Source organism: Helianthus annuus, chromosome 7 (genome assembly GCF_002127325.2).
Source record: "Helianthus annuus cultivar XRQ/B chromosome 7, HanXRQr2.0-SUNRISE, whole genome shotgun sequence".
In the NCBI taxonomy this organism is placed as follows: domain Eukaryota; kingdom Viridiplantae; phylum Streptophyta; class Magnoliopsida; order Asterales; family Asteraceae; genus Helianthus; species Helianthus annuus.
The window spans coordinates 81,250,412-81,264,369 of record NC_035439.2 but is presented as its reverse complement, the minus strand read 5'-3'; the positions used below and the strand labels follow the sequence as shown (position 1 = coordinate 81,264,369).

The 13,958-nt window shown below is 37.9% G+C and overlaps 1 protein-coding gene and 1 long non-coding RNA gene across 2 annotated transcripts; both read right to left on the bottom strand.

The window, feature by feature from the left end:
• Window positions 1-6,548: 6,548 nt before the first annotated feature.
• Window positions 6,549-7,135, bottom strand: LOC110887307. The gene is made up of 2 exons (XR_002563220.2): window positions 6,925-7,135; window positions 6,549-6,843 (listed from the first exon to the last, which is right to left on the bottom strand). It is a non-coding gene; the product is annotated as an uncharacterized LOC110887307 (long non-coding RNA).
• A 624-nt stretch (window positions 7,136-7,759) lies between these two features.
• On the bottom strand, window positions 7,760-13,131 carry LOC110891045 (mechanosensitive ion channel protein 2, chloroplastic). Its single transcript, XM_022138707.2, has 14 exons — window positions 12,998-13,131; window positions 12,629-12,766; window positions 11,732-11,812; window positions 11,500-11,636; window positions 11,267-11,381; window positions 11,065-11,162; window positions 10,839-10,952; window positions 10,687-10,747; window positions 10,062-10,211; window positions 9,877-9,987; window positions 9,574-9,741; window positions 8,787-8,900; window positions 8,644-8,700; window positions 7,760-8,564 (listed from the first exon to the last, which is right to left on the bottom strand). Exons 2-14 carry the CDS (start codon window positions 12,698-12,700, stop codon window positions 7,956-7,958), a joined length of 1,887 nt encoding a protein of 628 aa, XP_021994399.1. The 5' UTR covers window positions 12,701-12,766; window positions 12,998-13,131; the 3' UTR covers window positions 7,760-7,955.
• Between the last annotated feature and the right edge of the window lie 827 nt (window positions 13,132-13,958).

Genomic DNA, 13,958 nt, shown 5'->3' with positions numbered 1-13,958 from the left:
CCTTAACGACTACGAATGTGCAATCAAGTACCATCCACGCAAAGCCAATGTTGTGACTGATGCCCTCTGTCGTGAGGAAACCAAGCCTAAGCTTGTACGTGCGCTACAGCTTACCATTCTCAAGGATGAGACCCTCATAGTTCCCCTCAAGGAACTCACCATCGACGATCAGCTGAGATTCGTCGAAGCACCCGTAGAGGTTACACACCGAGACGTTAAGGTTCTTAAGCACACAAGAATACCTCTTGTTCGAGTTCGTTGGAACTCCCGTCGTGGCCCAGAGTTCACCTGGGAACGAGAAGACCAAATGAAACACAAGTACCCCTAGTTTTTCGAGGAACGTGAGTCTACTGAAGCTGAAGCTACTACGGAATTTCGGGACGAAATTCCAAACCAACCGGGGGATGATGTGACACCCCAGGAAAACCAGGAAACCACGCAACCCAACTAGCTTCCTCAGTGACTACGTGCTAAATTTCGGGACGAAATTTCTTTCAACTTGGGGATGATGTGACAACCCGTAAGTTCGAGGTAACAACCGTTCGTCTTCTTATTTATAAGCGAACCTGATACTTATTTTATTTGGCGACGTAATCTTATATTTAACTAATTTATATCATAAGTTCACATTATATAAGCGATAATTTAGAAACCGAATTCTTATTCTTTCGAACCGACCCAAACCGCTTGAATCAAATTACACGTATAGCGTGTCGATCCAACTCGCTCGCGTAAACCGGGATTCGAGAGTTCCGAACCTCAGCTCAATTCTATATATTTGTTATTTGTATTGATTGTGATAATGTAGATATATGTATTATAACAACTAGAGGTATTGGTTGTGATAATTCGAGAGGGCTGCTATACATTCCTATCCACTTCAACATCTAGCTATTATTCATGATTTAGCTATTAATCATGAGGGCATGCAATGCATGCAATTGCCCTCACATTCCTGTTCTATGTTCACGGCCCAGGTAGGGCATTTCCTTAGCCCAGTAACTCGCAGCCCAATATGATAATATCGGCAACCCATGTGCATTCCCAAAACTGCCCCAACTAGGACCCTCCTATACGTATCCTTTGCATGCCATATTTTCCTTAACTTCCCAAACATTAAACCCTAATCTCCTCTTCTCCTTCATCCAAACCAACGGCAGCCCCCCCCCCTCCGTTTCACACAGTCAAACGGCCACCACCGGTTGGTGGTGGCGTACGGTGGTGCCAGACGACAAGAACGGAGAGAGAGGGAGAGATCGAGAAAGACCGAGGAGAAAGAGAGCTGGAGCAGCCGCCGGCGACGGCGACTGCGGTGGTGCTACGTTTTCCAATGGTTTCACGATGGTGGGTGGTGGTTCTGACAGCAGTGGTATGGCGCCGAACAGAAGCAACAGTGGGGGTTCGCTTCGAATAGTGGCGACAATTGAAGCTGGGTTACGGGAGTGGTGTTTTGGTTCGGATCCGAAACAGTGGTGTGGTGGAATCGGGTGGTTCAAAGAAGAGAAACAGTGGCGTCACGCACCCGCACACCTGTTCCTTCATAACTTCTCGGTCAGTAACATGTTACCTTTGAGTATTGGTGTTTATCGTGAAACATTGATTGTATATTTGTTACTATTTGGCTACTCAAGATGTGAAGTTCTAGTCTAGTGCTCATAAAAGGCTGTTGTGATAATTTGCTTTGATTTTGCCTGCATATTATAGTTTTGGTTAAGACGATATAATTTTATATGTTAGCTGTGTTGATCAATACATGCTTTTCTATGCTGTGCACAAACTATCTTGGATATGTTGAAGTGATGATCAAATAATAGTGCAAAATATCATGTGTTGTAGATGTGTTTGTTTCAAATTGTGAACTCTTTGTGAATCTTAATTTTTAAAAAGAAAGTGTAAATTATGTTGTCTACTGTTGGGCCGATGATGTATGCCATTAGTTGATTGGGGCTGTAACATAAATATTGTTTGGGGCTTCACACTTAATTTTGGGCTGAGAGTTATATACATGTTAGTTGGGTCATCATAGATTCATGGATTGTTACAATTATTTGGATTGGGCCGATGATATATGTTAGATGGGGATGTTGTATAAGTTAATAATTAAACTCATGTTTATTGGGTTGGGCCACATGGTAAACACTAAATATATTCGAGGCGCTACTATACACTCGGGTTAGGGCTTTGGGGCTAGAATAGTGTCTGTTACACTTTGGTAAAGTCGCATAATCCGATAACTTGAATGGTATTATTATTTTCGGTGCTACTTGTGGAATGTGGTGTATTATGTATGTATGTTGGTGCACGTGTTGGATAAGCAATATATAAGTATGATATAGTTAACATGCGATTCCTAGGTGCTATGTGTTATACATTGGTGAATGTGACCATACTTGAATATGAGCCTAACGATTAAATGGAATAATAATAGGGTGTGACCAGTTTAATAACTAAGACAAGTGAAACATTCTGCCGAGCACATCAAGGTGAGTTCACACAGCCAAGGCATGGGGTTCCCAGGGTGGGAATGGGATTTTGATGATTTATTCGTACATACTTAATTAATAGAACCTAATGATATGGTCCTCGGGTGAGGAAGAGAAATGATAAGATACGGCTAGACTAGTATACCGATTGAGCTGATCTTCGCATACACGCCAAGGGTTGGCCGCGATATTATGACTAATCATTCGCACACATGCCTTGGGAAGGCCGCGAACTATAGATACTAAAACTTCGCACACATGCCAGGGTGGCCGCGATACAAATATACATAGTCTAGAATACTTGGGGAAAACCTCCCCTAGTCATCGCACACATGCCTAGAGGGACGCGATACGAACTAATATGATACATGACTTAATGAACGAACACAAGGCTTGCTTTACTATTACTGTTACTGAACTGTTTACTGTGAACTCGCTCAACTAGTTGTTGACCCTCTGCTGCATGCCTTGCAGGACCTTAGGTACATATGGAGCTTGCACAGGGAGGAGCAGGTCGTTGTGGGATACGGATCAGGGATATATTGTCAAACGTTTAAACACTTGAACATCACTTTGGGTTTTCGTATTATGCTTCCGCTACTTAAAACTATGTTTTGTTGAAACACCAATTATATTGTGGTGGGTTACATTGATTACTTTTAATATTAAATGCTATGTTCAATATGATTGGTGGCTTGATCCTGGTCATGTCACGCCTCCAAGCGGTGGTACTCCGCGGGGTGGATTTTGGGGGTGTGACAGATGTGCCTATGTGGCCGATTTGTTGTGCAGGGGTGGTGTTCACCGAAGGTACCAAGTTTGTGGGGTTGGGGTTATCCCCGGTAGGATTGTTTTGACGATCAGACATGATCTTCAAGAAAGAAGAGGATGCGGAAAAAAGTGCTAAGAGCCCCACGGTGGGCGCCAATGATGAAACAGTGGTTAACCAAGAGTGGTTAATTCACTGGTCTCGTCAAGTAGGGTTAATCCCTTCTTTCCGAGGATCGGTGGCTGGACCGTCAGCTGGGCTGTCTCCTGCACAAGGGAAACACACCGTGACTCGTAACAAGTAGGAAGGGGCGGGGGTGCTCCTTGTTACCACTCTCCGGCGTGAGAATCAGTAATTTGCTTGAGAAGCAAAGTGTGTGATAGTAGTAGTTGTGAGAGAGTTTTGAAGAGATACCTCAAACCTGGTTTGGGATGGGTATTTATAGCCTAGGAGTGAAGGAGGGTAATTGAGTGGCTAGACTGACGACGCGCCGGTCAGGCTTGTCGGTTGTGGATGTGAAGCCACGTCCTACTGCGATGTCAGTCTGTTGCCTACGTAAGGGTTGACAGGCGACTGTCATTGGTGCCACTTGCATCGCTGCCTACGGTAACTGCTGTTGTTTCCGCGTTCTCACTCTTGCGAAGATTGCGGGATGCGGTGCCAGGCCGCATCGCCGCTTGTGGTGACTGTTGCTGTTATCCAGATCCCTTGTCGTGACAAAAATGTTCATAGGATACGGTGCCAGCCCGCATCGCTATGTGTACACCAATTTTCATACACAAGGTAGGTCTTCTCGTCACTTGACCGATTGGATTCGCCCGCTGTGTTCGCGCGTGCCCGCACGGACACAGATAAGTTCTTGGCGCGAGATCTGGGACCATACCCCTTTATCAACGGACCCACTACAGATGCTATAGCAGTGTAAAGCATTCAACATAAACCCCATTAGTGGTGTTACCACTAATAGCTTTTTTTTTGAACGGTAGATCAATTGGATTACCAGCTTACTCCAAAGGGTCAGCATATGCTGTTAAAACCCCTCACCCCAAGTTCGAATCCCTCCCAGAGGTGTTCTCCCATATTTACATAATTTTGCACTTAGTAGGAATCGAACCTGAAACCTCCCCAAAAGAAAACAACTTAGTGGAAAACCCTCTGACCAACTGGGCTATTTACCACTAATAGCTAGTTGTTGTTGACACTCAGTTGCCACTAATAGACCGAATTGCCACTAATGATTACATATGATGATGATCGGTTCACATGCAATTCTCCATCCATCGAGCAAATCCGAAGCCACATTTGGTAGCATTTCAGTGAGATAACATATAAATTTTACTCACCACTTGCTGAATGCACTCCCAATAAGGGCCTCTACCCTTTGGACCCTGTTGGTGCATGAATAAGAATAGTGATAGAACGAGCGTATACCACATCCCCAAACTCTAATCAATTATATTCTTATTTCTTTTTTATCTTAAGTAAATTCTGACTGACCCAAATGGCTTGATGACACTAAAATTACCAATAGATAACAAAATAGACTGATAATTTAATAAATGAATAGCCATAGAAATTACTTTACCACAAAACCAATATTTCTTATCAGGGCCGGCTTTTGGGCCGGTCAACCTGTGTCGTCGCTTGAGGCCCAAATTTTTAAAGGGTCCGAAAGGTTTCTATGAGCTTTTATATATATACTTAATTATATATTATATATTTAATATTTAATATATGCATCTACTCATTATGCAAAAAAAGTGTTGGTGATGTAGTGGAAAAACTATCTAAAGGTCTTAAGTATAAGTCTTGACTCCACCACCAAGGATTTTGTTTTTTTTTTTAATTCATTTCCCCATCCACAATTTTGGACCCAAATTTTTCTTGGCAACCAAGATCTAAATTTTTTTAAGAGTTCTCACAGGGACGGCTCTGTTTCTTATCTCCTAATATTGGTGGCAATCCACCTAAGCATGTATAACAAAAGAATTTAGGATCCAAGTAAAACAAGAAGACTGACTGCACACATACTAAAACACAAAGATACATCATGTAGCTAAAAGAGGCCACTCGGCTATTCATGTTTTCTTCATTAAGGTCACCCAACCACTGTAACTACTTCATTGACCAGATATCCGGTTTTATCCATACCAAATCCGACAAAAAACATTTGGTATAAAAAAAAATAAAAACTTTCTTTAAACTTTCTTTAAGACTTGACCATGATTATTTTTCGTTCACTAACATAAAAATTAAAAAAGAAATCGTATAAATGTAAGAATGGTTTATCGAAGAGACGAAAACTCACCTATAAGGGGGGTGGGGGTGGTCATCACTCATCACTCACAACACTCAATCAAGTTCCGTCATGATCAACCATTTTTCCATCACTCACAACCTTTTTTAGTGGCAATGGTCATCACTCACAACACCCCACACAATAAACCCTCACACCCCCTCACATGTTCCATCACTCAACCTTGTCACGCGTGAAGTTTTTCACGGAAACCATATTCTCACGCGTTGAACAATTTGGTGGCGGTGGAAAAATGGAAACCACCACGCGTGGAAAACTTCATCACAGGGAAAAAATCCAACCACCCCGCCTCCCCTAATACCATGTAGAATCTGTTCCAAAGATAAGCAAGCAAGAAAACAAGATAAAGTCAAAAGTCAAAATTCACCCATAGTGACATGATAATATACAATTGTCTATGAAGATTAGGGGTCGTAAAATGGGTGAGTTGGGTAGGTTTGGGTAATGGGTTAGGATGGGTTTGAGTTATAATGGGTTTATTAAGAAATGGGTTTAGCTCAACATGGGTTTTTGTCGAAATGAATTTGGGCATGATACTGATAGGCTAAAAATATAAATAAATCAAAAAATCAAAAATCAAAAAATCAAAAAATATTAAAAAATAAAAATAAATTTAAAAAAATAAAGAAAAATTCAAAAAAAAAAATTAAAAATTGTAAAAAATTAAAAAAAAAATCTAAACCAAAACAAGTCCGCCAGTTTCAGATTCAAATGAACCAGTTACTCGAGTACCAGGGTTTGGAACACCCATAAGTCCTTCTAGGTATGATTTCATTGCTGCAACCACTTGGTCACTTCATCCGAATGCTCCATTCACTAACCATGATGTCTGCCACCCCTAGAACACTCGTTTTCCAACATGAAAAAAGCTAAAACAGAGAGTAACAAAGTAACGAAAAGAGTAGGATCAGGATAGCATCTAGCCCCATAGTACAGCGACAAAGGAAACTGAAAAGTATAGTTCAAAAGTCAAAACCAATTACAGCAGAATGGGATAGACTAAAACAAGGTAAATTAAAAGCTACATACAAATATAAAAATGACTCTTTATAATTCAAGATTCAGACCCAAAAAAACTGCAATTAATGGTTCAATCGGTACTCAGTAGATTCATTGCACATATGGGTTCTGATTTTTGTTATAACTCAAAGAAAATATGCATAGAAACGCTTTGTATGCTTGCTAAGCTTGACCTGGAAAGAAAACAACCAGTTCTAACTTTTGTGAACTTTGACAGTTTCTAGGAAAATAGCAGCAATATATCATCTAATCACCTACAAAACGAGATTCAAATGTAGTAATGAAGCAGAGAATTGAATGTTTAAACAGTGTGTAAGTTGTTGAAGGTGAATTACCAGATGCCGTATGAGAATCTTCGCTTCGACGAATCCATGTGATGATGGGGTTTGGAATTGACAATGACGATGATTTAGGGTTAGAAACTTGAATTCAAGAAGGGGGATTCACAACTGATATCCCCTACCCATGAAGTGTGATGCGTTTAGGGTCAGAAAGTTAAAAACCCTGACTCATGTTAAAACTTAGATAGATATTTTAAAACTCATCCTAACCCATCTTGACTATTTCTCCAGCCCATTCTGACTTATTTTCTTTTTTAAAGGGGCCTAAAATAACCTAAAATGTCATGGTTGAGTTTTTGTTGCCACCCCTAATGAAGATCATTAAAGTTCATGAAATGAATTATGCCCTTAGATATCAGACCTTATACCAAAACTATTTTTATTGACCCATATGAAACAAAGGAAAAATATCAGAATCGATTGAAAGATCCCAGATTGGCACAATCCTTTAAAAACTGAGGCGATTTGAAAACGCCTCATGCACTTCTAAGTCAAAATTAGGGTCCGTCACGGAGGAGGCTGATATGTAAAAACAACCAAAGGGACCGAAAACTATAAGTGGTCCACTTGATAAAAATGGCATTATGGCCAGTCCATGGTCAGACCGTGAACCGACCGCCAATCTTCTGACCAAGACCAACAAATCTTTGCAAAAAGCAAGAGATCAACGGGTCACACATACTGTCGAACAGTCTGAGAAGACCGTTACCAACATATTTCACACATATACCGATAACATACATGATTTTCTAAATGCATATATACTTCACTCACATATTTTTTGAGTCCGATAAAGTACATAAACCATGAGTTACGTAAGTACAGAATATTTGTTAGGATACGCGAATATGATAAAAGATATACAATGTAACTTTAGTACAACAGAAATAAGTTAAAACAATAAATTAATTTATTTGACATATGAATCATCTAATGTGTTGATAGTACTAAAATATGTTATAACTACTTTGCAAACCAAACATATGGCTTACCTCTGTCCTACTTACAACGACTGATGGGCTGCTTTACTTCTTATCGGTGGTCGTAGAGGTATGGGTATTTCCATCTTTCTTATCCTTCTCTGACGACGATGATCCTTTTGCGGTTTTGGTCAGTTCCTTTACTTGAGCTGAAGCAGTATCCATATCCTCTTCAATAGGAAGAGTTCTTTTTGACCCATCCAAAGCAACACCAAGAACAATATTCTCTTCCATTGCAGGTCGTGACGCCTTTTGGTCAGTTACACCATCACTTTCAACCGCTTTATTGGACGGTTTTCCATCCACGTTTGGCGGTTTCGTATCTTTTGGATCAGAAGTTGTTTTATTATCAACGGTTTTAGAGTTGGATGGAGCACCTCCTCCGGTCTTTCCTTCTGCCTTGTTGTTTGACTTTATTGAAGACTTGTTGCTTTGACCTTTTGACTTTTCTTCTCCGTTGACGTTGTAAGTGGGTTCGATTAATAGCATCGGTTGATTTGAAGGCGCTCTACCGCGAGTGAAGACTGAATCTGCAAAGGGGTAGCTGTCCAGGTCGGGGTCGTTGTTGTAAATTTTTTGAACTGTTCGGATTGGTGTTGCGAGTCGGGCCCGGTGATGATTAATCACTCGCAGAAGATCCAACATGATAGCCTCCTGCTTCCATATAAAAATTTAAAAAGAAATACAAATAAAGAAATAAATATTTGAGCTCAATTCTCGAACATTATCTTACCTTTACACATAAGTACTCTTCAAAATGAGAAGTTTTCACAAAGCAAGACACCAGAATCTGCATAAAAAAAATTACAATAACTCAGAACGAAAAAGTTATATAATCTTGATAATTAAGAAGCAAATACAAGGAATAAGACCAACCAAAAGTGACTGATTTTCAGGGTCAACGTTTTCAAGGAAAACCCTCCGATGCAATCTTTGTTGTTCGACTTGCGGATTTTTCGCCAAGACTTTCCTCATATCCGCTACAATAATCTGTGCAAATAACAATCCATATAGTTATAAAAATACTATCGAGCTGGGGGTCTCACTCGAAGCAGCCTCTCTGTTCCTACGGGGTAGAGGTAAGGCTGTCTACATCTTACCCTCCTCAGACCTTACCTTAGCTTTGCTATTGGTGGGATTTACCGAGTATGATGATGATGATAGTTATAAAAATAAAAAATGAAAAAAGAGTAAAATGCCATTTTCATCCCTAAGGTTTGGCCAGTTGTGCGACTTTCGTCCAAAGGTTTGTTTTTTCGCATCTAGATCCAAAAGTTTTGAAATCTTGACATTTCCATCTTGCTCGTTAACTCCATCCATTTTTTCTCCGTTAAGTCACTGGTATTTTTGTTAACTCAAAGAAAAATTCAGTCTTTTTTACTTTATGTACAAGCATTTAGAATAACTTACACGTATTCAAGATACCCTTTCTAAAAAAGACTAAAATACCCCTGAACTAACGGAGAAAAGTGGATGGAGTTAACGAGCCGGATGAAAATGGCAAAATTTCAAACCTTTTGGATCCAGATGCGGAAAAACAAACCCTTGGACGAAAGTCGCAAAACTGGTCAAACCCCCGGGACGATAATGGCATTTTACTCAATAAAAAAAATACATAAATGGCATACGGCATACCCAAAAAAACAGTGAATCATGTACTTACATTAATCTTACTGACATCTAAATGACTGATAGCGAGATGAGTTTTAATACGCCAATGAGTCTTCTGAGTCATATTTCTCACAACATTCATAGTAAACTTGTGGTTTGGAATATGAATGGCCTCGCGATCTTCACCTCTTACGATTGTAGGTGACCACCACCCAACATGCTAAACATAAAAATACGGGAAACCCGCATCAGAGGGAACGTTTTTAGAACAAATCGCATTGATTAATACATAGATATTTGTAAGTTCCGTAAAATCTTGTTAGATTGCATGATATGAAAGAACAATTCAACAAACCTCTACAGTTCCGGAAACTTCATAGCCTCCTATCTTTGCTTTGATCCACTCATTCGGCACAAATGGACGGGTTGCATGAATCATAGCACTTGAGAGAAAGTTTGTGAATATCTACATATACAGATAACTTGATAAATTAATTAATCTTCACACATGAAATGACATGCATATATTGTGAAACACACCTCACGGCCAGCAAGTGTCAACAAGACAGTCCCGAGACCACCTGCGGGTAGCCATTTTCGGGTAGAAATACCGAGCAACTCCATGAACAGTGATACAGCCGCAACCCATACCGCAGTGTATACAGCTTTGCCAGCAAATTGGAATCCCATCTGCCAAACACCACAACAAATAATAATAATAATAATAATAATAATAATAATAATAATAATAATAATAATAACAATAATAATAATAATAACAATAATAATAATAATAATAATAAAAAGAAATTATTAAGGAAAATTGGATTTAAATAACCCCCAACACCTATCGGCCGGCAACAGTCCTAACTAAAAAATTGTTTTGTGACTATCCCAACTTTTAACCTATATTCTCCCAACTTTGACTTTTTTGCCACATAAGCAGTCCACGTCATCAAAAAACTAATGAGGTTAGACCTCTGTTAGAAAAAGCTCGTTGGGAGAAAATAGATTAAAAGTTGGGACTGTTTGTCAGACTGTCACAAAACATTTCGTAAGTTGGGATTGTCGTCGGCCAATACGTCTAAGTTGGGATTATTAGAATCCAATTTTCCAAAAACAAATAACTTGTTAATCTTATAAAAATCATTGTTGTGGAACATACATTTCTTGTATTGGTAGAATCAGTGGTCTCAGTGAAAAACGTTTGCGTTTGTTGAATTGCACTACAATAATAATTTAAACATGCAATTAGTAACAAATCAAGACAATCAACCACGATCAAGTATCAAACAAAAAAAGAAATAGAAAAATCACCTGGATAAACAGTAAGCAAGTGCAAGCACGGTCGACAATGATTTCACAAAAGTTAAAAGCCGATTTTTTACAATCTGGCTAGCCGCTGATGGCAGGACAACCGGATCCAACGCTCTACACAAAAAAAAAAAAAAAAAAAAAAAAAAAAAAAAAAACCATGACGTCAGTGAAAAAGCAGAAAGTATTAACTTCCATATCTTGCTTAAATATTTCTCGATAAAACCACCTGCAGATAAGTATGGCTCCGGTCCATAGCAACAAAGGTTGAAGATAAGAAGTCATGATATAATGGGCATTACTCTTTCCCCAACTCCCGTCGCTCTTCTGAAAAATGTGAGATAAACGTTAAGCATAAGTATTAAGTATGAAAAAAATAAATTAATTGAATGACGAGAAAGATTTAGATGGAGACGGGAAAAGGCACAAACGTGAAGAAATATGTTTCTGGTTCGACGTATTAGTGGCCCGAGACCCCACACGGCAAACACAACGATACCCACTGCTGGAAGTAGCTTTAGTATGATAGGTCTACCTTTAAAACCACTGCAGTAAGTTTTAACGCAATTATTAAGATGGTAAGCGGTCATTTTATGATATATTTTCAGTCGAATGGATCGGAAAATGTTTTTTAAAACGAGAAAGATTAATGATCACTGATCACCTTGATAAGGCAGAAGTTGCAAAATCTTGGACTGGATTAAGTGAGCAATTACACTTAACTAGATTAACTCGATTAGGAGCATTGCTTAATGGTTGATGTAATCGAACGGAAAGATTGATACTCAAGGAATCTCGTCGCTGCAAGAAGTTCATATTGTTCATAAAATGTAGACACCAAATAACATTAACAATTGATGATAATCTCCAAAGATTTAAAGCGAAGAAATACATACAGATGCAACCGCTGAGAGACTGGCAGGTAATATATGTAATTTGTTACTTTCAAGCAAGCCTCGTCGAGTACAAGCGACATTCTGCGAAATATATTAGTTCAAAATGACATAAAGTAACTCGGTCAAATTGTATCATAATAATCCAAACTATTATAACCAATGCCGTTCCTAACTTTCACTTCCGTCGTCAAGGTCAATCCAACAATAACAGAGAAACAATCTCGTCTCACCCTAATGAACAATTGACTGATTTTTATCTCAATCAGAATATTGAATTTTTTAAAACAACATAAACAAAACTGGAATTGCCCTTGGAAGCGAAAGTGAAAGTTAGGAGTGTTACTGGTCAAATTGTCGGTATGGATTTATTATACTTTGTATTATTATATATAATACAATTATCAACTTGGGTGAATAATGACTTGAGTTTTTTTTTTCTTTTTTTCTTTTTGTTTTTTTTTTCTTTTGTCTTTTTTTGTAATTTTTATATTTTATCCTTCAACTTTTAGTATTGACACTTACAACCCCTTAACTTTTTAAACACTTTGTGATTGAGTTTTACGTGCTTATTTTTATGCACAAATGTGTATAAATTCAAGTTGATTTACGTTTCGATGTAAAATTTTTCCCGGAAATTAGTCGGGTCAAATATAATATGTTCTTATGCGTATTATTACATACGTTTTCAGTTTGCCTACGTTTTGGCGTAATTTTTTTTCCGGCAATGAGTCGGGTCAATTATAACACGTTTTCGTGCTTATTTTTACGTACACTTTTAATTGGTCTACGTTTTAACATAGATTTTTTTCGGAATGCCACGGCAACACACGGGGCACTTTACTAGTTAAAACACAATTTCCAATAAATTATTACAAACACAGGGCAACATAATCATACCTCAAACTGCTTGTTGTACAACTGGTTCTTATAAATTCCCCATTTAGGAGAAAAATTCAAAGAACCAGTCATATCTTCGATATTAATTCGGAAACAGGATGAAACTCACCATCAAGCACACAAAAACAGGTCCAAACCCTAGAAAAAGTTAATATACATAAAACAATTCAGGATTAGTTATATTCCAGGAAACAATCACAAAAATATAATGATTGTGAATAAGTGACCCATCACATGTAGTTACAGAATTATGTAAACAATAAGGAAATTGAGAAAGTATAGATACAGAATATAAGATAAGGTTGAGGTGGTGGTGTTGATTGACATAAGAAGTATAGAATTAATTAATTGTAAGAAGAAATGAATAACCTGTTTGATTGATAAGAAATGAGAGCAAAATTGGGTGGTTATCTAGCCTATCGTGCCGTTGAAGGTTGTTATTTCTGAAGACCAAAATTTGGTTGAGCTCGGTATAGTAAAGTTTGGGATCATATGGTTCTTGTGGCCAAACCTTTTTCAGATATTGTTGTTTTATATTTTATAATCAAAAAGAAAATATTTTTCTCAATCATGTTTAACTAAAAATATTAAATAAAAAAAGAAAAATTAGATTTTAATAATCGTTTACCGAATAATAATCCCACCTTCAAATATTGTAACTCACAATCTCACTTTTTTTTTTAAATCTCAATGGACCTTCCTCAAAAAACTTTAACGGAGTTAAGTTTTTTTCCGAATTTCAAACTGATGTTTTAGGGCTTTATCAAAATAAGGATACGAGTCGATTAGTGTAAAACTGACCTCGAAACGGTACTTCAAACAACTTGATTTTTTTTTTAATTAGAAACTTAAGCACCTGAATTGAAGCACTGTTTTCGTCGTTTGAAGCACTGTTTCGAAGTAAGTTTTACATCAATTAACTGGTATACTCATTTAATCAAAAGTGTTAAAACATTAGTTTGACATTCGGGAAAAAATAAAACCTTAACATAGTTCAGTTTTTTTAACAGACGTCCATTAAGTGAAAAAAATTTAAAAGGTGATGAGATTATTATTATTATTGGCCAATCACCTCTAGGTAAGATTATTAAAATCCAACTTCTCTATAAAAAAAATAGATATGAGTTAAGTGAGTTAGTTAGTTATGATTGAAGTATACAAATTAAATACTAAACATAATAAATGGATAAAGGTTTAATTTTTTTCTTAGAGAAAAATGCCCGGATAGTCCATGTGGTTTCGCCTTTTTTCACCTTTAGTCCCTAACTTTCTAAAATTACCTCTATAGTCCTCAACTTTTCAATTTTTGTTCTCGGATAGTCCCTAGGCC

Coding starts and splice junctions, on each gene's coding strand:
- LOC110891045 (XM_022138707.2), bottom strand. CDS start 12,700: ATGACTGGTTCTTTGAATTTTTCTCCTAAATGGGGAATTTATAAGAAC. Junction 11,637..11,731: donor GTCTCTCAGCGGTTGCATCT/GTATGTATTTCT, acceptor AACTTCTTGCAG/CGACGAGATTCCTTGAGTAT. Junction 10,953..11,064: donor GGAGCCATACTTATCTGCAG/GTGGTTTTATCG, acceptor TTTTTTGTGTAG/AGCGTTGGATCCGGTTGTCC.